This window comes from Xenopus tropicalis, chromosome 3 (assembly GCF_000004195.4).
Source record: "Xenopus tropicalis strain Nigerian chromosome 3, UCB_Xtro_10.0, whole genome shotgun sequence".
Classification (NCBI taxonomy): Eukaryota; Metazoa; Chordata; class Amphibia; order Anura; family Pipidae; genus Xenopus; species Xenopus tropicalis.
This window is the reverse complement of record NC_030679.2, coordinates 19,782,001-19,808,622: the sequence shown is the minus strand read 5'-3', so window position 1 is coordinate 19,808,622 and position 26,622 is coordinate 19,782,001. Positions and strand designations below refer to the sequence as shown.

The following is a 26,622-nucleotide window of genomic DNA, read 5'->3' as shown; positions in this document are numbered from 1 at the left end:
TCTGTGTAGGCAGCTAGGAACATCCCCTGGTGACCAGGAGAACCTAGATCTAGTAATGGTAGATGACTGAAGATCAGTCGGTGGGGGGGGCCTATACCTCTTTGTTCAAGTGTCCCCCAAGGAGATGCTTGAGAAGGAAACAGACTCATCTATTCGATGCCACTTCAACAGCCATCTGCCCTCAATACTGACCTGTATCCCTCTTTGCTATCCTCCACAGCCAGTTGCCTGAACTCCTCATACATTTTCTTATTGAAATGATCTCGAAGAAAGAAAGACCAGAAGCGGAAGAGGGTGTTCATCTCCTGAGACTGGCCTATGCCCAGCCGTTTCCTTTCTGTAACAGAGATAAAAGTGAGAAAATCCAGTGTAGAACGAGCCAAAAACCCCCCAAAAAAACACAACACACAGAACTCTCTCCAAAGGACTCACCATTAAGGCAACGTCGGCGGTACTTGTGGTAAACATGTTGTGTAAATCCATTCTCTTTCAGCAGTTCATGGGAAGGGTGCTGGAACTTTGGCAGAGATTGTGGGGTACATCCGTAATTGCTCAATGCTGGAGCAACCTCAGAGGGGCTGGCAGTAGAGCTAAAAGAACAATTATAATTAAGCATATGTTTTTAATTTTTTCTAAACAGTTGGGAGAAAAAAGTTTTTAGCCCCCCTCAACTTCTGACCATGCAACTGCAGTGAGGCCCTTAGTAAAACTCAGTTCTTGGACACAGGCAAAATTAATGCATATATCATGGAAGATCATGCAGTTAAACAAGGCAAACAGAAAATAATCCAGTCAAGATTCAGGGAACTGAACTGTCCCCCATTTGCCATTTCATGGAGATGGAGAGAATTCTGACTGCATTTTACTAACAATCCTCTTTAGGATAAACCTATTTCTAATACCCTGGCATCCACACCGCTTTAGTGCAGCTATACCTGACAGAGGCAGTACGAGGTCTGTGCTCCCTGGAGTCCATCACCCATCCCACGTGGCATTCCATTGGCGGGTTGGAGCTGTGTCGTGTTTTTCTTTTCCGTGGAGTCTGCAAAGAAATATTCCATGAAGCAGATTGAAAACTTTTAAGTACTTTCCTTGGCCCTATAATTATACTGAGGAATTAACTGGTATACTCATGCTTTTTAGATCTTTGGATGCACTCTAAATATAGTCCAATGATATCAAGGATTGATGAGTGCCAACTATATACTGGAGGTTTTCACCAGGTTTGCCATTTAATGAAAATCCTCAATCCTAAAAAGGGATGTGGATATGTATATCGAAAACACGTTCTTCATGCCCAAATGACTAAAGCCAACAGTAAATCCCTGACTTCAAAGAAAGGAAAAACTAATAAATCTAAAGCTGGTAACAACCTATCCCTGTCAAACTCTTATTACCTTAGCATCTATCGTCCTGCCTTCTTTAACCACTGGGTAAAACCTTGGCGTAAGAGTTGGATCCTTTAACCGGGGTGTGCGTGGGGTACGTGGCGTCCGAGCATTGCGGTAATTTGGAGATTCGGGAACAGTGGTCGGTAGGGACCGGGCAATCGTTGAAGGTTCAGGGGCACCAAACAGCTTATTAGCCAAATCATCTGTAGGGACTGCAAACAAAGTAAATTATAGATCTGCAAGCACTCAACATTTCATAGTATACTGTATTATCTAAACTTAATAGGGCTTAAGTCTGGCAATACATTTATAGTAATTTATAAATTCCTGTAATCGTATTTCAGATCATAGGAAAGCTGTATAATTTACCAGGTAAAGTAGATACATGCTTTAAAGTTTGTACCCATAAATCCAGCAAATAAAGCAATTGTTAGCAACAAATGGCCTATTTTACATAAGAAAAGCTTTACTGCCCAACCATCTAGGCTTTCAGGGCAAGTGAGGGGGGGGGGGGCTGTTTTCCTGCTGTTCTGTATGTTCAGTACACCTGAATTTTTCAACATTAGTTTAAGGAATAGGGCTCGTACTGAACACACTTTTTGTCTATTGGTTAAAGCAGCGGTTTTCTGTTATCTCAAATGAAAAGATTCAAATATTAAAAAAAAAAAAAAAAAAAAATCTTGCACAGAATTTAATTCATTCCTGTGGCTGAGCAACCTACACCTGAAGACCTGCCTATGTCATGGCAACGGAATTAAACAGAGGCACACTGCCTGGGTATTTTAAGCTATGCAGTTAGCAAAGAGGATTACAATGATTAGCAAAACATATATACTTCACATATAGGCAGTAAAGTATAAAGGCAAAGTACATTGTTAGAACCTGAAGTTCTATAGCTGTGTTTAATCTAAATACTGCCACATATATTTGCAGCTTTTGCTAAGTATAATTTCTTCATACAGGTCCTTAAGTATATCGCAGTCAGCAACGTTTTAACCCTGTAGGGGGGTTCATTAAGTGATGTTGGCGGCTTTCTTGCCTACAAAGTGTTTATAGCGAAGGCAATTTCCACCCATGTGAGAAAAACACCAAATAAAATATGGCAACGGTGATCTTTATTTAACAAACTGACTACAGCAGACGCAAAGATCCCTGCTTACCTTGTTGAAATCGCGGGGGTCCTGGAGGAACTTCCTGGTTTGGATCCACAGGCGGCTCAGGGGTTAAGGTGTCAAACTGCTCCCGACTAATCATGTTCACTTTTTTAAAGTTCTCCACTTCTTGCTGATAAGAAAAAAAAAACAAGAAGTTAAATGTATTCAATACTATAAACTATGTAACTAACTAAAACACTGACTGGAACATTTTATAAAAGGTATTTGGGTTCCAAATACTGTATTTGTAAAAGCCTTGGTTTATGTTAGGCAGCATCAAGTATTTACTAAACAGTTGGTCAGAAACCACCGGTATTTATCATGAAAGTCAAAGCTGCAACGGTTCTGATTAAACATCTTATCTGTTTAGATTGGAACCCTAGTATTCACCGGCTTTTGCTTCCACAAGCATGCCTGCACTGTATATAAAAATAGGCGCATACCTTCGATGACATTTAAAATCAGAACTTAACCTTTAAATAAAAAAAAAATAAAAAAAGTACTTAAAGTCAAGAAAATCTGCTCATTTGGCTAGAGCCTAAAGGTGGCCATACACGTTGAGATCTTCTCCTAATATGTCCACCTAAGGTGAGCGATATCGGGCTAATTTGATCACTTGGCCCCATGGCCAAATGATTAAATTACAACTACGGGTACAGGGGCCAGTAGACCGTTTATCTACTTCTGTAAGAACCAATTGCATTCTACAGAGTTTATCTGTTCATACTGAAGTTGGGCTTTAGGCCACATTTACAGATAAACAGCTGCCTCATGTCAGCCTCTTATTAGCGCTCCTGAAGCAAATACGATTTTTAAAAGGATATTATACTTTAAAGCACACAAAATCCTTTTATATTTTGGCATTACTGATCCTTTAACAAACTTAATCTTGCAAGCATTCACATCCTAACTAGAAGATATAACAATCACTGATAATTTAATAAATTATGTGCAGTCCCTGCCAGGATACAGACTATCAGCAATATGGCAAGAGAACAGAAGGCAATGCCATTATTAGGAAATAACAATGGACGTGGGTACACAGTGATCTTGTTTCTAATCTCTCAGATGTAGATATTTTATATGAAACTGTGATAAATATAATTGTCTTCAAATACAGGTACTTTTCCAGCTTGCTGTGAATAGCAATTAGCACCGTACATACAAATATTCCACATGGAACAGTCTCCATAAATTAAACACTCTTGAAATAGCAATCGTATGTTAAAGGAACAGTAACACCAAAAAATGAAAGAGCTTTAAAGTAATAAAAATATAATGCACTGTTGCCCTGCACTGGTAAAACTGGTGTGTTTGCTACAGTAACACTACTATAATTTATATAATAAGCTGCTGTGTTTCCATGGGGGCAGCCATTCAAGCTGGAAAAAAGGAGAAAAGGCACAGGTTACATAGCAGATAACAGATAAGTTCTGTAGAATACAATAGTGTTTTATCTGTTATCTGCTATGTGCCTGTGCCATTTCTCCTTTGAATGGCTGCCTCCATGGCTACATAGCAGCTTATTTATATAAATTATAGTAGACTTTCTGAAGTAAACACACCAGTTGTACCAGTGCAGGGCAGCAGCACATTATATTTTAGTTACTTTTATACATTTTCATTTTTTGGTGTTACTGTTCCTTTAAGCACACAATTCAACAAGCAGCTTCACTCACATTTTTGCAGAGCCCATTAAAAAGCCAAACAGTAGCAAAAAAAGAAAATCTTTCTTCATGTTTTTCTGTGAAAGTCCTTTTAAGGTGTTGGCAAGGTATGGGGAAAAGTAATTATAGGTATTTTCTAGTTGAAACCCAGTTCAACAGTAAGATGAAGCAGAGATTCCAAACATTTAGGGAGTTAGGAGTTCCAGTAGCTATCTTAGGATGCTGGTAGTCTTCAGATCAGAATACACATATTAAAGCCCACAGTGAAGCTCCTACCTGGAAAGACAGTGGCAAGGTAGACCCAATACAGCTCCTCCTGCTCTAGGTTCCTAGTGAAGGGTAAGTAGATCCAGGCCAGCAATGAAATAAAGGTGCACGCACACAGTACTTCAAATAGTTTGCTAAAGAGGGATTCTTCTGCTTTGTAGAACATAGTGATAACAGGACAGACATCCCTTGCAACTGGAAAACACCCCTCATGCCCCACCACTGCCCTCTTAGATGGTCCAGAAAACATCACACGAACAACTCCCAGTGCTGTGTTACCAGGAACAGGAAGGCAAGGCCCAGAAAAAGCTGGGCAACAAAGAGTGGAAGGGCTTAGCACATGTGAGAGCAGCTGACTGATTTCATGCTTACAAATTACAATAGCCCATCAGTACCCAAAAGAAGGAAACACACAGAATGGTAAACTGCAATTCAATGCTTTTTGCTTCCTCTCCGCTTCCAGTCACATGGCATTTGCTTTGAGGACATTTACAGAGGCAAGCTGCTTTTGACAAAACACCAGTTGTCGCCTAGAAACCCCTATAGCTGGCATGTACAGCCTGCAGTCCTCAACCTGAATTTGAATACAATCAGTATCACACGTGAAGAGGTTTCCTCTGTCAAAAAATTGTCCAAAAAGAGGTATCACTTATGTGTCTATTATTCTGCTCTCACCGGAAGCTGTACAACAAACTCTCACATGAACCGCAACATGACACTGGAATCCCAAATGTTCCAGCACAACCCCAATATAACTGCTGCTCCTGTTATATAATCCTCACCCCTATGGCAGGTATACAAAACCAAATCATACACAAATTTAAGAAGGCAGAGTTTTCATTATCTTTTCTGAAGGTCACTTTTATACAAGTAACCCAAAAGTAAAAAAAAAAAAACAAAAACACAAAGCGAGAACTTTTTTTCTGAATTAGGATTCCTGCCCAGAAACAAAAATGATGATGGACACTCAAGCAACACAAGTCAGCTCTTTTACACAGAGAAACCATCAGAAAAGCAGAAAGTGGAGTTTTGGCCCCTCTTCACTACCTTATCTGCTGGTGCACCATATATTAACACATACAGTACATAAGCAGATAAAAGTTTTATACAGGCCCCACCATCCGCCGATGTACACATACTGATTCATATGAAATAATTTTTTTGGTACGAGTACAGCCATCTTAAGACCTCAACAGAAGGAAATAAGGTTTAGTTCAGATGTGGAAAACACTGCTTATGCTTAACTCACCTTAATCTGAGAGTATTCTGGCTCAAACTGTTCAGTCCACAGGTCCTGCTCGTAATAGAACAGACCATCGTTAATAACTTTGGCAAACTCTGAGCTCATCTTTGCACGGGAGGTGTGGTTGCCGGTGCGGTCACCTCCAGGGTGCTTACGTAGTGAAGGCGGTGTCTGTGTCACAATAAGAATCTTGTTCACATCTCGATCATCGATCTCATAGTCAGAGTCCTCGTCTGACCAGTCAGTAAAAGTATTCTTCCGCCCGTCCATTTGCTCCATTTCCTCATCAAACATAAAGTCCAATTCCTCTGGCTCATCTTGATCTTTGGGTGGCTTTTGTGGAGTCACCTGCAAGGGTGTAACCACCTGTGGCGACTTAACCTCATCCTGTTTGTGTTAATTAAATGTAAATAAAAGTAAATATAATGGTTTTAAACAAGCTTCCAGTTTAAACATACTATGGCACTGCAAAGGGGCAAAAATACTTGAACATTGAATTTATTATGGTCCTAAATCCCAAGGTTTATTCTGGGTGTGCAGCTTTGGTCTGCCTATTGTAATGCTACTTACTTGTTGCTCTCTAACCTAATGGGTCATAACATCTAGTATATTATTTCCAGCTGCAAACTGGGAAAGGCAGTTCAATTCATGTATTAAGTGATTCCCTAGTACTTTACTTGTTATTTCTACACAAGAAATAAATAAATAAAAGGCATATCTATAAACTGCACAGTGGGTCCTTTCAAATGGAATGATGTAATTGCAGTGTACAGTAATATCATTCCATTTGTTGCGCTCATACTGTATTCTCGGACTCTATAGAGCAGGGATCCCCAATCAGTGGCTCAGGAGCAACATGTTGCTCCCCAACCCCTTGGATGTTGCTCCCAGTGGCCTCAAAGAAGGTGCTTATTTTTGAATTCCTGGTTAGGGGGCAAGTTTTGGTTGAATAGAAACCAAGTATAATGCCAAACAGAGCCTTCTGTAGGCTGCCAGTCCACATAGGGGCTATTAGGTAGCCAATTATAGCTCTTATTTGCACCCCCATGAACATTTTTCATGCTTGTGTTGCTTCCCAACACTTTGTCCATTTAAATGTGGCTCACGGGTATAAAAGGTTGGGGATCCCTGCTATAGAGGTTATGTTAGCAAGCCCCAAATCTTGACCTGGCATTACCTTGGTTCTTGCTGGGGAAGGTCGCGGCCTTTTCTTGACTTCTATCCAGTTATCAGAGTCCAGGTCAGGCAAACTGGCCGAAAGACCCTTTGGCATGGTCTTCAAGTTAGAGACCTCTTCGGATTTTGTCGTTCGGGCTGGGCTGGATGTTCGAGGAGAGCCAGGAGCAGATTCTTTATGCAAAAAGGGAAGAAAGGGAGTCTATGAGAGACGGCCTTCCTATAAGTCAAAACTTTCTTTATAATGGATCTTATGCCTGTACAACTATATAAATGTATGTGTACTGGGAAAGTTTCTTATAATTACATTTCTGTCATAAATACCTTTAACAACTGAAGGTCACTAACCTGTTTCCTTCTGGAATCCTTGCCTGGGGACGAATTCAGGACAGTTTATGAGTTGATTGAAGTCGGTCTGGGAAGCATCTGAAAGGGAGGGACCTGGAAGTGGCCACATATCTGGCTGATCTTTCCTGCGAATTTTCTCATCAATAATCTCTACCACTTTGCTATCCTTTAGTGCCTGCAGAACACAAAGGCATCATTTACACACACATTTATCTAAATATATCTATAAACATGCACACAATCAAAGAATGGGTACATTCATCTTATTTTATGACAAATACTGGTAACATATGGACATGCAGTTCTGCACAAGAAGCCTTCATCATCAACATATATGTGCTCATTAACATGAGCCACAGATGCTCTGAAGAGCAACAGTGGTACGGTCTGAGTATATATATTTTTTTTTATTTAAACAAAATTCAACACAGTTCACTTTACCTTGACTATCAGTTCAATATCTGTGGTAAGAGCCTGTACTCGATGGAAACTGGCAATCAAACCAACGGGCAAAAAACCTTCAGAATCCATCTTCCGGCGCAAAAAGAAGTCCCTCTGCAGGTTGTCCACACTAAAATAGTATTCTCTGCAAGAAAAAGCACAAAAGTAAAAAAAACAATCTAATTTACAAACGAAAGGTGTTAAACCACAAAAAGTGCATTGTACCCATAGCAACTAATCACAACTTAGTTTTCATTTTCTCAGTTTGCTAAGTAGCAGCTATTAGCAAGTGCACTTTTATAACTTAGCACCTACGTTTATGACAAACCCAACGTCACCTAAGGAAGCATATCAGAATATCTTGGCCCAATCCACCCTTTCTATGCCAGTCTAATACATGGAGGCAACGTACATCTGTCGTTTGATATAGTCTTTTAGAAGTTCCTGGTCCACACTGTACAGCTCTGAACTGCTCATGTTGTCGTAGTAATAAGTGATATTACTGAGAAACTTTGGCCCACGTGTTACATCTGAACCATCAAATTTCCTGTACCCGTACGGATAGTCAAAGTGAGCTGTAAATTGAAAGGAGAAAAAAAAAAAGTGTATGATCTGGACTGTTCTATATATAATTTTCATTATGGCGGTATAGGGGGAAACAATTTTTTAGAAAATGTTATAATATACAACTTTCACTTACAACGGGTGCCTCCTCGACCACGTCCTCTTCCTCTCCCTCGGCCACGTCCTCTGCCCCTAAAGCCACCCCTGATAGCTCCCTCACTTTTCACGCTGGACGTATCATCGAAGTCCTGCCAATCGCGCTCAGACTTGTTATCAGGATACATTGCTGTATTGGGGGGTAGAGACAAACACTTAACACACCAACAAAGGCTCTGGAGGCCATCCCCATGGTTAAAAAAAAAAAAAAAAAAAGCCTGGCTCTAAAGGGTAAAAATTCCCACACTGCATATTCATCTTCTGACCATTCGCATCTATATGCATATGGAGATGGTGGCAAAGTTTGTGGAATGGATAAGGTGGCCATACACAAGCAGATTTAAGCTGCCTATTCAAGTCCTTTAGACTGATTCAGCAGAGTATTTGCCCGAGTTTGGGGCCCCCAATGGTCCTCCCTGATCAATACCTGGGAGAAAATCAGGCAGGTTTGATTTGCCCATCAAATTGGGGACGGCATCAGCTCACTGATATGGTCCTTGGTCCAATGGGTGCTATGCCCATTGTTGTAATTCAATTGTTTGGCCCTAGAGACAATCAAATTAGTTCAATACTGCCCACCTTAGGTGGGGATATAGGGAAAAAAATCTGCTCGTTTAGCGTGTATGTCCACAGAGTGGCACCATAAAACCATGCCATTGCAGATATTCCTGTATTTACTGAGCCCACTTTAACAGAAAACTTGAAGGACTGGTTAATATCCTAAAGTGCATTTTTCTTCTTACAAATAATTCCACTTGAATGGCTTCAGTCAGCTGCTTATTAATATACATATATTTAGGTTTCTAGTGGTAATAGCACATTTAAATGCACACAAAAATATATTTATTTTTGGGTGTTACTGGTCCTTTGAGGACACATGAACAGGTATAAAGTGTGCTTCAGCTCAAATAACACATAACAGCCAACAAGAAATTAGCCTTTGCTGGTTTGTTGAAAACTTGGCACCTATTATCCTAGTCCCAATTTGCCTTAGATAGAAAACTGTTCTAGTTAAACATACTTTTAGGGTCACTGCGGTTCAGCGGGTGCCGTTGCTGCTCATTTTGCCGGTTGTTCCTGGATGCATTTTTCTCTCTTGGTCCATCAGGCTTCATCTCGATTTGTAGGGGAACCCACTTGTGTTTGTTTCCTGCGGGAAACGCTTCAGCATTACAAATTAAATCCGATTCATTTCAATCCAGTTTTCCAGAAAAGCCCCCAGATTTCCCTCTAATACCCTAAATTCACTAAAGTTGCTAACATGCAAACTTAACATTCACAATAATGTTTTTTATACAAGAATAAGAAACACAAAATACAATTGCTCAGCATCCACACACACAAAAAAAATGAATATTCTGTGAACACTGCTGGACAAATAGGGTATATTTTGCCTTCATAACACAAGGCATTGTGATTGCAATGGGTAGCAGGATGGACTGCGGTTTTGGATTTGCTGTTGTGTTACATTCAAGGGCACCAATCATAGAAAAAGTTTCCCCCACTGGAGGTGTGGGCTTATAGAGCCTGCAGTCTGGTCGGAGAAAACAATACTCCCAAGCAAGCACATTAGTGACATAGGAGTGGTGATGTGCCCCGCACACTCATTATGCGAATGAGCACCAACATAGCCACCTATACTCTAAAGGTCTCTCCCAGGAAATGTGGAGTAGCGCTCAGAGTTTGTTTTCTCTTTCTAAAGTGCAGGCTCAATTACCACCACCTCTGGTGAAGAAAATAATTTTTTGATGTGCCCTTTAAAGGAATAGTAATATAAAAAATGAAATATAATGCACTATTGCCCTGCACTGGTAAACATTGTGTGTTTGCTACAGTAACACTAATATAGTTTATATAAATAAAGCTGCTGTGTAGCCTTGGGGGCAGCCATTCATGCGGATCTTAACTTGTATGGGCACCTTTAAGCTTTCCACACTCATTTTTCCTATGAGAAGCATGGTAAGGGAAGGTCACCCACTGTCTAAAATTTGATACAGTAGTTACTGTAGCAACCTTATAGCCCCTACTAAGCATGATCACTAATATAGGTTTAGCTTTCATTAGAGAGGTGCAGTGCGATGAGATATAATATACCGCTAACTACTATGCTGTGAAAGGGTAGAGCATACACAACATTCTTTCAATTCATGTCTGCATTTGCAGATATGGTTAACAGATGCTTAAATAAGCAGTAACACCAAAAAAGTAGTATCAATGAATCAGCATTCAAACCCCTTTCACGTTTTTCCTGTTACTAGTTATTTGCTTGCCTAGCTTGAGGAATTCTTTATGGCTATTTGAACAGCACCATCTAGTGGTTGAAGAATGGTAATACTGTGCATATACTGGTAATACTGCTCAAAAAATAAAAACTCTTAAGGCAAGCACAGTATGGTTATAGAATTAAAATATGCCAGGAGAAAAATTGAATGAAATCAAGACACTGTTTAACAACAGTTTTTCAACCTACTGAGCCTTTGCCCAGTCAAAAAATCTGGCATTATGGGAAGGAGGCATAGAACAGTTAATGGTGGTGCTGGAAGGGGCGTGCCACCGAAACGTTACATGGTTTGCTACTATTAAAAATCAGCAGGGTTTATCCCGCTTAAATAAGTCCTGTTGTGCCGGTATTTTTGTGCTATTTGGATCGTGGTGGAGAGTGCCGACGTCTCTCTAAATACTGTGCACCAGGCGGAACAGAGTGTGCTGGTGAGTATGGATTGGGTGCTTGAAGGAGGCAATTGTTTAGATCTGACTAACACCTTTAAGGTTTCTTCACTGACACTGAACCTTTTTGGATTAAAAAAAAACAAAAAACTGTATTGTTAAAGGAAATCTCACTGTACCTTTCTTTTTGTTAGCTGATCTCTGGCCATCGTCATCGCCATTCTTCTCCTCACTGGACTCATCTGATTTCACCCTCTGGTTTTCCTTCCCGTCTGCACTTTCCTCTTTCATATCCTTCTTGCCCAGGGACTTGCGGCCTGGCTGGAGTTTGGTAGGCGGCTAGAAGTAAAAACAAAAAAGACAAAGGCTTTAATAAGATCAGAATGCCTGCTTAGTGTTTGACACAGTCTTACTTTGCTCCTATTAAATTGATGTTGCCCAGTGTATCAACCAACCTTTGCTTACTAGTCAGGTGGGAAGGGCAGTCAGTGGCAGTTACCTTTTTATTGAAGCTTGGCCCTGTTAAGCAAAGGGCATTCTGATGCCATGTGGCTTAAAGCTGGCATGGTGTTCTTACAATCCTAAATGATATCTAAGTATAATGGATACAATTGGTTCACCGATAGGGCAAGTTTGAAAATCTGCTAAAGCTCCATAGACATCTCTGACGTGAAGCATCAGCAGATACAACAGGGCCACATCTCCACTTTACTTTCTGATAGGCAATCCATTTGGCTTATTTAGTCCAACTATGGCCCCCTTAACATTCACAATATTTTCCCAGCCAATGAAAGAAGTGAGGTTGTACTGAGCAGAGCAGTTTTGTGGCCACTGGCCAGCTAGCCAATCTATCTTGAAAGGTATAAAGCACACAAGACTTCATACAAAAGCACCCCCACTTTATAGCACCAGCTTGCGAACAGTAAAGCTGAATATCTCTCACTGGACAACCTGACACAAGGGATCACCTCCTCAGCCACTAAACCTGCAATATGAACTCACTATTATTGCCCGATCCAATCTAAGCCTGAACTATACTACCCTCCAGGGGCGACCCAATAAGAAAGGGGCCAACAGAGTTTTCTGACAAAGCCCAACAGGCTGGAGGGAACCTTTCTTAGAAACCTTGCATGCCCGTGGTCACAGCAGGCCACTGATATGTTGTTTCTTCAGTTAGTCACTAGAGACAAATGCTTCATTCCAGAAAAAAGAGAAACACTTAGTAATGTAAGTACTAGTAATGTAAAAGGAGGTGCAACGTTTGAGCCTATCATAGCAACCACTCAGCAAGCTGCTCTTAATAACCACCTGTTTAAAAGCAAGCATCTGATTTGCCGTTTGGTGTTACAAGGCCTTGTAGAAACATTGCACATGTTACTGCCACCTTTCATAGCTCTATTACTCCATGAAAGTTGTGCTGCTGGGGTAATACATCTACAGATTACGGTGTATGCTTTCTTCCCTCGGCTTCTACACATTTGCATGAAAAAAACAAAGTTCTCTGTACACAAACACACAAAGAAAAACAAACTCCTTTCTGTGAAAACATTGAAATTTAAGAAGCTGCACTTTTAACTACTGGGCGGCATAATTTACTGCCCATATACAACAATGAAACAAACTGTACCTAGTTTGCAAACACTTTGGTCTCCCATGGTGCAAACAATAAGCTAAACAGGATGTTGCTACCTTATATGATGACAGCATAAGAATCTAATCGTAAGAGGCTACGGTCTATGGTTGAGCATTCTGCCAGAAATAAAGCAGCCTGGATCGGGAGCACAGACTAAGCTGCACACCGGTAAACGTAAAATCCACTATGTTCATTGGAAAGGGGGAGTACAATAAATAACTAGACCCAAACATTATATACACAAAGTAAATGGCCAAACGTTTCCCTTACCTGTGTCCTCAAAGAATTAATGAAATCTGAAACCACCCCCTAGAACCAGCCAAGTTACAGTGGCCAGTATCCTAAAAATAAACCCCAGGGAGGCCTTCGCCCTCAAAGCACCGCATGCAGCAAAGGCTTCAGTCCCAGAATAGTGACTGCCAGAAAGAGAGAGAGAGAGTGAGCAGATGGGAGGAGGCAGGAAAAGGGGATCCCTAAATGGACATTGAGCTCTGGGGGACCTGCCTATGCTATTCCTGGTGTCACAAGGAGCTTCTCACTGGATACTAAAGGAGACAGCAAAAGACGGGACTATATTAGCTCAATACTTTTAGAGAGGATCTGTTGTACCCTGGGTCCCCTAATCGCTGGTTTGGTTCTGAAAGCACCACTAGTAATTAGGCAGAGATTACCGATGGCAGACTGTATGTACTGGGTAGTTTCTGGCCTGGGCTAAGATTAAAGTGGTTTATAATACCACCATGTTTTCCTGTATTCAGAAATGGCGGAGAATAAACATTCTGCACTGTAACAGTGCATATTAAATGTTATCATACAGTCTCTGAAGATGGCTCTGCTGATGGACACAAGAACAAGCCAATTCTTGCACGTGTCAATTTAAGGAAATCTAATAACTGTTACCAGTTTTCCTTAAAACAAAAATGCCACACAAGCCTCTACACTGTACTCTTAACGCGGGGGCTTGACCAGCAAGAGTAGATTAGGTTTGGTTTGCCTTACCTGCACAGTCTTGTGGGCAATTTCTCCAGGGGTAGGCCAGTTTGTGGCATCACCAAAATCCCCAACCTGCAGATAAGAATTAGTAGTAAATAACGCACAGTCTACAGTTACTAGGCAATGTTTAAGAACAAAGATAGAGACAGACAGCGTATGTCTCTCTCATTCATACAAATGATACAATGAAACTAAAATTAAAAAAAAAAAAGTAAATACCTTGCTTCCTCTCCTTGGCCGAGAGTTTCCAGCTTTCACCACCTTGGCAGGAACAGGAGGTTCTGTAAAAAAAAAAAAAAAAAAAAAAAAAAAAAAGGGGGGTCGATTGAAACTTATTCTGAGATTGTTACAGAGGCTAGTGGGCCACCAAACAAAATAAGTGGCAGCATAATGAGGAAAGGTGCATTGAAAGACTAGATCAAAGGCATGAAGGCCTTAACTACGCGCACAATAAACAGCTAGCGACAGCCACACTAAACTTTGTGATTTTGATTTAACCTGACTCAACCTGGACAGAGATTCATATATTTTTTTAGTATTTTTAGCCACAACTAAATCAACCTATGCAGTGAACACATTTTCCACTGCCTTTAGTGTGAAATTTCCTACTTTAAGCTGAAGTCCCACAAAGTGTGTAAGTCGCCTGCGATAAATCTCTGCTTTCACGGGTGACTGACTGCTACGAAATACCTTTCCACCGGCACAAATTGGAATTGCTGGTGGAAAGGCCTTTGCATAGCTTCAGTTTTCCAAAATCACGAAGTTTTCTCCTGCAGGCAACTTCAGAAAACCAAATCGATGTAAAGACCTTTCCACCAGCAACTCCTATTGTTGCAAGTGGAAAGGCATTTCAAAGTGGTAAGTTGCACGTGATAGAGATCTAGCGCGGGCAACACACACCGTGGGACATCAGCCTTAACCTTTTTTGCAGACCTATTGCAGACAATGGGGAGTGCATCAGCCATTTGTTCCGTTATCCTTGAACCTCTTTCCCAAAATGCATAGGCCCTTATTGTAATATTACACAATGTGTATTCTCTACCAGCTGTGTAAATGTCAACACCCCTCTGAATAGCAGGTGCAGGCAGTAATTGAATGTTTTTGCTCATCGGAAACCATGTACCAGTACTAAAATCTTAAGACCCAATGTTGATTTTCTAATTAAACACAACTGCAACATACGTGACTTCCACTTTAAATTGAAGTATACACCCATATACAACATGACCTATAGGTAATGCATTGGAAATGCATTGCACTGGACTTGTTTTAATTATAGGCAATTCCACAGTTCAATTGTTAAAATAGTAAAGTGAAAGCACTTTCTCTTGCAGGACCATGGGTACTTGCGAATAATATTGGAAGTAGAAAAAGGCAATAAAATTACCCTGTATGCTGAACTCCTACTAATCTGTAAGCCCGAGACACAGAAATTTATACATAGCTTGCTATCTGAAGCAAGTAGTATGGTAGGACAGTAAATAAAGAAAAATCTAGATTTTTGCAAGTAAAAAATCATGAGCAGAGGCAATACTTATTGGGCTACTGCCCGGTATACGTGTATGTTAATATGTGTACATGTGTATGTAATATCCCACACGGAGATTAGTTACACAAAGTTTCCTCCTGCAGGCAACTTTGGAAGCGATGCGTAGGCTTTTCCAGCGACAACTCCCTTTATTGCAGGTAAAACGGCTTTTTGGGGTGATAAGACACGCGGGGTAGCAGAGATTTAACGCGGGCGACTAATCTCTCAGTGGGACATTACCCTTAATCCAAAGCCGCTAAGTGTCACAACTCCAGAGAGCTATTTTACAGATAGACAACATTCAAATTTTCAGGAGTCCCATGTGTCCCAACTTTTCACAAGGACCACAGAATAGATTCCATGTACATGATAATGAACTACAGAATGTACATTTTATATAACTATAAATGCAGATGCCTGCTTATTAGAACCATCTGGTGCAGGGCTGACCCAAGGGGATGCGGTAGTTTAATCAAATGGTCTTAGGATTTTAATATATATTTAGGCAATATTTCAAGGTCTGTTCCAGACTGTTTATTTAGTCTTTCAATTTTATAACTTGCTATTTAAAAAAACAGTTTCTATTCAAAAAGACTTATGTAAGCACTGAGATAGGGGGTTATGTTAAAAAGGAATAAAAGGGGCAGGGAAGGAAGTGGAGAGGCCACCGACAAAGGAGAAGTTAGAAAAAGCAGAGGAAGAGTGTTCTCTATTGAGAGGTGGTGTCTTTGCCACTCTTTTCTTTTGTATTCTTAACTACTTCAATTGTACTGCGCTGTTGAATATGTTCGTGACTTATAAACACATTAAAGAGGACGTCTAAACCACCATGGGGGTGGGGTGGTATAAATTCTCCAAACACAGCAGTCTAAACAGGCTACAAACTCAGGGAAGTGGGGACTTGCTGTGCAAGACAGAAGGGATCAGATGGATCTATGGGCAAACCACACACTGCCACACAGCCTTTATTGACCTGAAATCTTTGGCTACAAGTCAAATATTCAATTACATTAAAGTCCGATTTGTAGAGCACAGAACTAAATCCCTTAGTATAGGGTAGCCTGAACACAACAAAAAAGTGATCATAAGACAAACACTCCATTCATACATGTTAGCGGCAATTCAGTTTCCACAGACCGGTATACATAGCCGTGACTAAACTTGACTTGTTCGCGGCGGGCCAATTAGTAGCCAATACTTTTTAAAAAGTCGCAGAAAAGACACACGGAGCTACTTAGTCACGGCTACTAAACACCAGAAAATACCCAGCAATAGACAATACTGTGAATTGGAATGGAAGTAGTGACATGGGGTGTGTCAGAAGCCTGAACTGTTAAAGGAGACATATTGGATAAGTGGGAAAACTAATTTTGTAAGCAATTATGAATAATATACGGTGCTGGTTTAACTTTGTGCTAAAAATTAATCCTATCACTTCTCTGTCCGAGTTTGAAATGGAGTGGGCGTGTCCTAACGGTGCCTGCCAGAAGCACAGTAGGAGGGGGAGAGCCAATCACGGCCCTGCACTCCAACAAGCAAAGACAGGCTTCAGTTCCCTATCAGGTCAGCCTAGATGCTGATTGGTTCCTATCCTACAGTGCGGAGGGCCGCTGGCTCCCCAGCTCATCCAGAGAATTCAGCCAGCAGGAAGTGGAACAGATGGGCGGGACTAGTGGGGTTTTGGTGGAATTTCTCAATAAATCAGTCTGAAATACAACTTTTTTAAGCACATTCCTTCTATATCTAGGAGTATAATTCTCTGGTACATTCTTAATTTTTATAGGATATGTCTCCTTTAAACAGCCAATTCATGAAGAATGGGAAAAAGTGCTTGTTTGGGGGAGGAAACAGTATGCAGGCATGTAGCAGCACCCATAACCCCTAGCAGGCACCATCTGCAGCAATGTACAATATCTAGATGTATAACTTGGCTACATTAAATGAAAATGTATCCAAAAACATAAACCCATAAAAATGTACTGTACGTCAGACGAGACAAGAGGCTAGAAATAGGGAATGCAGCCATGCGACTGAACACATGGCTGGCTTGTCAAGTGCGTTTGATCTGTGTCCTGGGGGCTACAAGCCCAGGACTGACAACATTATACAATTAATGTGCCCAATTTGCACTGGTTTCACAAACACAAGAACTGGTTCACATTAAAGAGATTTTTACACTGACAGTCTTGGTATGGGTTGAACAGTGAAATACTTCATAACTTTCTGTGCCCCGTCAGTTACTTGAATGGAAACAGACTAGCGCCTCAGCTTTCGGCAAGGTATCATAGGCAAGGAGATAGGCCATGCACGGGCCAATATGGGGTGAGGACCATTAACTGGCTGATAGGATGCTTGTTTGATGGTATTTTTAAACCTCCACAATTGTTATCTGGACGACTTTGGGCCAATATAAGTTGGGCAAGCCCATTGCTGGGACCCATACATGGAAAAATGAGCCGCTAACTCACAGTGGAATGGGAATCTTAAATCTGCCCGTGTATGTCCAAGTTTAAGATGGCCCATACAGAGTCCAATTTTAGCAGTAGACTTGGCACCTCCAGACCAATATTCATAGACTGTGTGTGGGGCCATAACTACAACCCATCAGATTAACATTGTGCTAGAACTAGGTAGCTTATCTATTGTGCAGGTTTAGGGCTGTGGCCAAATCTCCCTTGTCGCGGGCGACTAATCTCCCCGAAATGCCATCCCACTTGCGAGTGCAAATCGTCGGTGGGATGGCATTTGTGGCGCGGCGATTTCCTTGAGAGGAACGTTCTGCGATTTTGGGGAAATTGCGGCACCGTGTATGCGATCCCACCAGCGATTTGCACTCTCGCCGGTGGGATGGCATTTCAGAGAGATTAGTTGCCCGCAACAAGGGAGATTTGTCGCGGGCGACTTATCTCCCCGTGTGCCACAGCCCTTAGATTTCCACAAAACTAGGACCACATTTGCCCTTCCCTGCGGTTCTCAAGACAGCCCCGCTGTTGTAAATCAACCAGATTGGTCTTGAGAGGCCAGATCAAGCAAAGATTGCCTTGCAAAATGAGTGCGTCGTACCATGTTATCGTTAGCAATCATTACAAAAGCACACTGTAAAGGTGGCCATACACTAAAATCTGTTCGTTTGGCGAACACAAGTTAGCTTATGTTAGTTAATGTGTGCTTATTTCCACACCTTCCAGACATCAGCTGCTGCATGTGCAAGTGTGTTCAGTATTTTCTTCTTTACCCTTACATACTGATGAGGATATAATTTGAAGTCCAAAAAAGATAAAGTGCTAAGTAAAAAGGTTTCTCGCCTTTAAGAACATTAAATGTCAAAATGTATTGCTGCCGCATAGAGCAGGGGATTTTGCTGCACTATAAACAGCAAGGAGGAGTATATCAAAGGATGCGATTAAACTGGCCTAAAGTATTTAGGGCCCCAATCTGAACATCGCGCATAGTTAATTGGAGTGTGACAAATACAAATCATAGCTTCTGAAACTGAGGGAGTCAAACCTTCAGCTTGAGCTACAACTCCCAAATCACATTAGTCAAAGGTCTAGAGCTAGAGGGTAGCTCAACAGTTTTATTGTGGTACTGGCTCAGGTCCTGCAGTACACAGAAAATCCCCCATGGCAGGACACCATCTAACCTGTCAGTTGGACCTATAAGCTACAAAAGAAGCAACAAGGTTTGGAACTTTGGAGCTCTGGTTGTTTGTTCAGCAGTCTCACCCCCCCTCCTTTATTTGACAAACAAATGCCGGACCTTTTGCATTACTACTCATTCCCTTACTGGCCAATCCGGGGGACAGTGGGGAGCTGTAGTTCTGCAATAACAGGAAGGATGAAGGTAGCCTACCCCTGCTTCAACAACAGTGAAAGTTATTTTGGCAAAATAAAATGCACTGGGTGCACAGAGAGAGCATTGGACATTACACTTTTCAATTGACTCCCATTCACATGAAAGCTGTGAGTCACTAGGCAGCAGTGCGACGTGTCTCAAAGCCATTGGATGGCAACCAGCACCATTCCTAGCGGCTGCGACTCCTGATAATCAAACACACAGGTAGAAATCCTGATGCTGAAACAGCGTCCCTGAAAAGCAGCACCTGAGTCAATAGGGTTTTTTTTTTTTTTTAACATTTTAGATTATTTTTCAGGTGGATTCAGCCGGTGACATTTGCCAAGGTCTAATCTATATTTAAGAGGAGATTAATGGAATTTCACACTAGAGAAACTCCCACTGCCCTGCCCCCATGCCCGCAAACATAGCAGCTTTTGCAAAGGAAGGTTTCACCTAAATCAATGGCTCTACAGTAACATATATGGCAACTCCGTCAGCTATTAGTTTAATAGCACAAAGCAATTGTGTGTTCTTGCCCTGTGGTGCTTTTCATTCCTTATATTCATAAGGCACCATGGTCCACCTATCAGCATTCTGCCACTCACTAAGAGCCCAGCATACACATACACTGAAATGAACTGAAGAAAAAGCCAATGAAAACCTATACAGGTATAGGACCCATTATCCAGAATGCTCGGGACCAAGGGTATTCCGGATAAGGGGTCTTTCCGTAATTTGGATCTCAATACCTTAAGTCTACTAAAAAATCAATAAAACATTAATTAAACCCAATAGGATTGTTTTGCATCCAATAAGGATTAATTATATCTTAGTTGGAATCAATTACAAGGTTCTGTTTTATTTCTACATAGAAAAAGGAAATCAGTTCTAAAATTCTGAATTATTTGATTAAAATGGAGTCTATGGGAGACGGGCATTCCGTAATTCGGAGTTTTCTGGATAACGGGTTTCCGGATAAGGGGTCCGATACCTGTACTGGCATTACAGCTATTTATAGGAATAGCAGGAGTCATACCAATGTTTCTCTAATACAAGTCTCATAAAATTCAGAGGAGGACAAGTTTAGAATCTATGTAGTTTTAGGTAGAAGAGGATATTTTACACAATATATTTCCATCCAGTCAAGGAAGGGAATGAAGGTTATTTAGGGTAATTTGGTGGTGAGTACGGGATACAAAGAGGCTCAGTGATGGCGCATCAGGGTGCACATCTAGGTGCTTACAATGATGTATTAAAATTAAAACAGACAAGGCAAGTGACAGATAGAGAGCAGAACACATGTGTCAGAAGAGATATGAACTGGCCCTACCCACACATTTCATTTAATCCACTACCTACTCAAAGACCAAAAGATGTTACTAAACTACAACTCTCATTGTCCTCAGAGCTGTAACGCCCAACCTGCAGAAGTTTCTACTGCCTGCTGCAATGGACTACCCGTCTGTTGCACACTGAACATAGGGAGAGATACAGCTCTCTACCTATGCTCTCCAGAAATATGCAGTTCTTAATCTATAGATTTACTTCACTATGATGACACTTTCAGAACATACATGCACATATCAAAAAAAGGGAGGCATGTGTGGAAGCCTGTAACACCATGTGTATGAAATTACATTATATTATATTATAGGGATAAATAAGCCCAGAGACTAGTGCTGCTTCCCTGTTGTACAAGGTCACAAAGATGGCCATACACGAAGATCTGCTCATTTGGCAGGGTTTCCAAACAAGCGGATCTTTTCCCAAAACTGGACTAGTCTCTAGGGCCAAACAATCAGATTACACGGACGGGATTTATAGTAGCCATTGCAACCAGAACAGCATCAATGAGCCAATGCATCCAAACCTGCCCAATCATCATCTGCCTGATTTTCTGAGGGGCCCAAATCAGCAGCTTAAATCTGCCTTTGTACCTTAAGGGCCGTGACACACGGGGTGATTAGTCGCGCTGCGACAAATCTCTGTTGCGGGCGACTTATCTTCCTCAATGCCATTCCACTGGCTAGAATGTAAATCGAGAGCTGCATGGGTTACTTTCTAACCAGTGTTTATTCAGGGAGGGCTGGTTTCAAAGGGCAGCCACTTGTAAATCATCAAAATTGCACCCACGGAGCAAACTTATGGCTTTTTGTTGCAGTACGACACAATCCCTTTAAGAAGCAAAACCCCTCAGAAGTCAAGTTTGTGGTACATGTTCCTATACAGTAGCTTTTTGTAGTAAGAAGTTGTCCAATAACCACCCCTCGATCACATTCCTTGGCAAACTGTTAGCGGTGGCTGCTCGTCCATGTATGGGCAGATCAGAAATCAGTTGTGGCACTTGTGTCTACCGTCACAACTTATGTGCCCCCCCAGGTCTTGCACTGCCACTCCCAACCCCCTTCACAATTAAGTTAGATTTCCGTCCTCTTCAGCACTAATGTAAACAGCTGTACTGCTGCTCTGCACATATTCAAGAGGCACTTGGGGGAGTCTGTCTGTGCAGGACTGCTGTACATGGAAATGCATACAACAGCTCCATGCATAGGATACACACCTTAGGCCGAATATTCTTTGAGAATTCTAGAACAGCACAGGGCCATTCAAATTACAATACACATAAATAGTGATGCTACCAGGTATAACAGGCAAGGACTGGGCATCACAAAGAAGCTATTTGCCATGTCCCTTGGCTTCACATGACAACTTCTGCGTAACTCCCCATAGGCAAGAGAGGCAAAACAAGTACTTCTTTGTGCCAAGCCAATCACAGGCTGACAGCTCAGAAGCTTGAATCTTGCCTGTATAAAAACACAAACGCTGCAGGTAACAAAACACTAAATATAAAGGTATAGCCATCCCATATTAGGGCAGTATCTGTAGACGCGTATAGCCTAGAAATGGGGGTTAAAGCTGCAGCTGGGCCCTAAACTGACCCCCACATTTACTAAATTGGAGAATCATAAAAATAACGTATATTTTTTTAAATAAAAGGTCAAACCTGCAGCTTGAACTACAACTTCCAACATCAGCACTAAAAGAGCATATTTGGACATTTTGTCTCCTGTGATTAGACAAGGCCATCAAAACACTGTCTCACTGCCCTGCAATCACACTAATATAGGGATACAGAAAATTTTGCCCCTGACAAAGGGACTAGAGCAACCTGGACATTCTGTGTAAGGGTAGAACTACAGCATATGGGTAAGTTAACCGCAAGCTTAACCTGCCCATTAAAATAAAATAGAAGCGTGTGTGTTTGTAAATGTCCCAGAAACCTTAACTACGGTCTAATGCTGAAGGAGTGATGCTGGGGGCTCCTGATGTAATGACTGGCCAGAATCCAAACTGTAGGTGTCATATATCCCATCTTTTTTAGATCAGCACACTTTACAGCTGACATTTAAAGGCACAGTTACATTTAAAAATAAGCTGAGAATGACAGCATCTGTATAGAGTTAAGTGTATAATGTATATGCTCACTGGTAAAATAAGATCCCTGTTGTGCTGGTCTATTGCCAGGAAAATATAACAGCAGCAGGTCATAAGGGTCTTCCATAACTTTAGGCTATCACTTTAGGCATGAAAAATGTGCTGCGCTGTGATTGGCTACTTGATAGCTCCTATGTGGACTGGCAGCCTAAATTAGGCTCTGTTTGGCAATACAACTGGTTTTTATGCAATCAAAACTTGCCTCCAATCCAGGCATTTAAAAAACAAAAAACACCTGCTTTGAGGCCACTGGGAGCAACATCCAAGTGGCTGAGAAGCAACATGTTGCTCATGAACCACTGGTTGGGGATCAATGCTATAGGTCAGGGATCCCCAACCTTTTATACCCGTGAGCAACATTCAAATGGAAAAAGTGCTGGGGAGCAACACAAGCATAGAAAATGTTTCTGGGGGTGCCAATAAGAGCTATAATTGGCTACTTAATAGCCCTTATGTGCACTGACAGCCTACATGAGGCTCTGTTTGGCATTATACTTATTTTTTATGCAACTGAAACTTCCCCCCTTACCAAAAATGAGCACATACTTTGAGGCCACGGGGAGCAACATCCAAGGGGTTGGGGAGCAACCTGTTGCTCATGAGCCACTGGTTGGGGATCACTGCTATAGGCCATAAGAAAAGACAAAAAGTGATAATGAGGCAAACGTCTTCCCCACCCCTGTAGTTTTCAAACACACAAGTAAAACTTTCTGCATATCTAAAGATGTCAGGACAACCAATTTCACATAAATACAGATTAACATATAAAAACAGTAGAGAAGAGATGCAGCCTCCAGCCATGTAGGCGACCCTGGCCAGTTTTAATTCCCCAACGTGGGATTACCATATAAATGATTAATCGCAGAATTGAAGCATTTTTAGGGGTTAAAACTAAACACTTCTTACAAACACAAGAGAGGCCACACAGAATCCAGCAGGTTTATAAATAGCAACTATCTGCTGGGATTTTAGCTTGTTTGTACATAGGGCTGTTAAATCCAAAAAGGGCCACCTTTGGGGGAAGGTTGGGGTCGCCTAATCAGTAAAGCCCCTCCTATATAATCCCCACCCTACCTTTGTACACTGCAGGCAGGCTTCTGGGTGGCTCAGCAGGCTGCTCATGGAATCTCCAATGGCTCCGAGCTTTGCAAAGTAGCTAGAAGGATTTTGCTCCTCCCAAAAAGGCCTCCCCCTCCCAATGGTTTAGCTACTGTGTAAATGGCCTCTCAAAAATAAACACTCTTAATTGCTGCACATAGGCAGGCTATGGAAAATAAAAGGCACAGGGGGACTTTTGAGCTTGCCAAAGGTGCCAGTGCTTGAAGCCTTACCCCTTTGTTGCTGCAAAGGTGCCGAGCAGCATCTTGTTGGCATTCTGTGCTGGCAGCATTCAGCAGCCTTGAGCTCTGACTGTACTGTTCTAAATAAGTCACATCAGCCCTATTCAGCCTGTAATATGATCCGTTAATCCAGCAACGATAACCCTTACTGGCTCATAATCTCGCGTTGAGACTGTGCTAATTACAATGTAGATTTAACAAAGAGCTCAGTGTGAATATAAACAGTGCCATAACAGCACCAGTAAGGGCTGGGGTAAATCTCCCCGCAATGCCATCCCACCGGCTAGAATGAAAAATGCCGGTGGGATGGCATACGCGTCACTGACACGTATGCCATCCCACCGGTGATTTACATTCAAGCCGGTGGGATGGCATTGCGGGGAGATTAGTCGCCTGCGGCAACTTAGATTTATTGCGGCACCACTAAAGTCGCCGGTGCAAAGCCCTTGGCATCGCTTCAATAACCCGAAGTGGCGTAGAGTTTTCTCCTGCAGGCAACTTTGTGTGGCTTCAGAAAAAAGAAGCAATGCAAAGGGCTTTCCACCAGCAATGCCTATTGTTGCTGGTGGAAAGCATTTTCAGAGCTTTTGTTGCCCGCGATAGGAGAGGTAATATCACAGGCGACAACTGCTCCGTGGGTTCTTGCCCTAAAACATTACTAGTAAAGATTACTAAGCCAGTACTTATTGCAGGGGCCTTATATGATCACAAGCCACACACACTTTTACCAGTGCCTCTTTAAACATATTAAACCATTTGTCCGCTGCAGATAATTTTTTAAACAGGCCAATCTTTTGCTCATCAGTCCCAGAATATCCATAGTCAGCAAATTAAATGAGTAGTTTAACCTTAAATTAACCTTTATTACAATGCACAGTGATAGTTTGACAAAGTTTGTAATTAGTTTTCATTTTTTGTGGTTTCATTATTTACCCTTTGGCTCAGCAGCTCAAAGTGCTAGCAGCTATCTGGTTGCAAGGGTCTATTTTAGACATGCTATGTATTAACTTAAAGAAATCATTAACACCCCAAAATGTTGTTTTAAAGTAAAAAAAAAAAAAAAAAATTGTTTTAAAGGACTAGGAAAGCCCACTAAAATGCCTTCCTATATGAAGAGTTACTTTAATAACTTCAGCAGCGCTCTGTAATCCCCTCCAGCAGCAGTCATTTTCAAGCAGCACTGTCATGCTGAGAAAAAACTACTGACTTGTCTATTCTGAATCTCCCATGAAGCTGCAGTTTTGGACAAGACCAAGACATTGTGATTCTGTTCAGTAATGTCTCCCATGTCTCCATGCAGAATGGATTGAGTGGCAGAGTAAAAAAAAAAAAAAAAAAAAAGTAACCTCCCAAATGTCCACCCACAGCCAATAGCAACCTTTACGTCTGGCTGCCATGGTGGCGCGCTGATTACAAATACAGAGTTACAGTACATGAGAGTGGGATATACTGGACAGCGCAGAGACAGCGTATCCGCCATCTTGAGGAGGTCACCAAATAATGTACTGTTGCCCTGCCCTGGCATTTTTGCTTTAGAAACACAACTATAGTATACATAATTAAGCTGCCTAATAGCTATGGCGCAGTCATCCAAAGGAGGAAAAGACTCAGGTTACACAGCAGATAAGCTATGTAGAATATAATGGTGTTCTACAGAGCTGTTATCCACTATTTAACCTATGCCATTTAGCCCTATTTCAATTGCCTCCATTGCTACACAGCAGCTTGTTTATATAAACTATAGCAGTGTTTCTGAAGCAAACAGATCAGATGCACCCGTGTAGGTCAACAGTACATTATATTTTAATGAGTTTAGAACAATTTTTTGGGTGTTTCTGTTCCTTTAAAGGTGAACTACCCCATTTAATGCAGTGCAACACAGGAGCACATCAATGTTTTGATTAGCGCCACAGCAGTTAAAGAGATCTGATTTAATCTATAGCTGCAACTGACCAATGCAAGATAATTTGACAAATGTTGCAATAAAATATATTTATAAAACTTAAATTACTGTAAATGCAATCTCTGTTGTAAAATAAAGTACTGATCTGCTTTAGTGGAAACAACCCCAAACCACCAAAAGGCAGAAAGTCTGGATGCTTCCATCCCAATTAGATTAATAATACCTCACTTTAATGGGCTTATTAATTTTCAAGTTTGTTTCAAATAAACATAAAAATAAAAAACCTCAAATACCTCGAATTTGAGTTTACAAATGCAAATAAAACTTTTAGAATTTGTCTAGGACAACTCCCATTGACTTCTATAGAAACTTGCAAGCTTTTAGATGGTGAATTTTTACATTCAAGTTTTTGGGATTTTTTTGCACTAAATACCAGACATTGAGTTGAATTGCGCGAAACGTGGAAAAAAGAAAACCCTGAGTGTTAATAAATCTTGCCCTAAGTGTCCATTCGGTTTGTTCAATGCTTTGCTTAATAGCTGCTAATAGTATGTAAGGGGGACTCATCACCTAGCTAGCAGGTGAGCACAAAGGAAAAGCAGCAGATAAGCAATATCATTACTGAAGCCTTCCTGAACCATCCCACAGCAGAGCTTATGGGATCGGTTGTAATCTCCTTAGGGCTGTCCAATCAACTGAATTCCTGGAATGTAAGAACAAGGTAGCTGCATACAGGGCCACCGCATCATAGCCATTTTAGGAGTCATGGCTATGTAAATGGCTCTCCTGACTAAAATGTTTTACACTACAGACCCAGAG

General features: G+C 41.4%; 1 protein-coding gene across 4 annotated transcripts in view; it reads right to left on the bottom strand.

Annotated features, from left to right (window-relative positions):
- The window catches only part of larp1 (La ribonucleoprotein domain family member 1), a 44,482-nt gene that overhangs the window by 5,658 nt on the left and 12,202 nt on the right, over positions 1 to 26,622 (bottom strand). The window contains exons 1-16 of one of the 4 annotated variants that reach the window (XM_012958715.3): positions 23,892 to 23,949; positions 13,920 to 13,981; positions 13,707 to 13,772; positions 11,254 to 11,413; positions 9,429 to 9,569; positions 8,388 to 8,537; positions 8,100 to 8,262; positions 7,688 to 7,832; positions 7,247 to 7,421; positions 6,900 to 7,072; positions 5,729 to 6,109; positions 2,552 to 2,675; positions 1,398 to 1,603; positions 936 to 1,042; positions 433 to 590; positions 193 to 337 (exon numbers count right to left, since the gene is read on the bottom strand). In XM_012958715.3, coding sequence (XP_012814169.1) covers positions 193 to 337; positions 433 to 590; positions 936 to 1,042; positions 1,398 to 1,603; positions 2,552 to 2,675; positions 5,729 to 6,109; positions 6,900 to 7,072; positions 7,247 to 7,421; positions 7,688 to 7,832; positions 8,100 to 8,262; positions 8,388 to 8,537; positions 9,429 to 9,569; positions 11,254 to 11,413; positions 13,707 to 13,772; positions 13,920 to 13,981; positions 23,892 to 23,934 — 2,399 coding nt within the window. In that variant the 5' untranslated portion in view covers positions 23,935 to 23,949. 4 annotated transcript variants of the gene reach the window in all.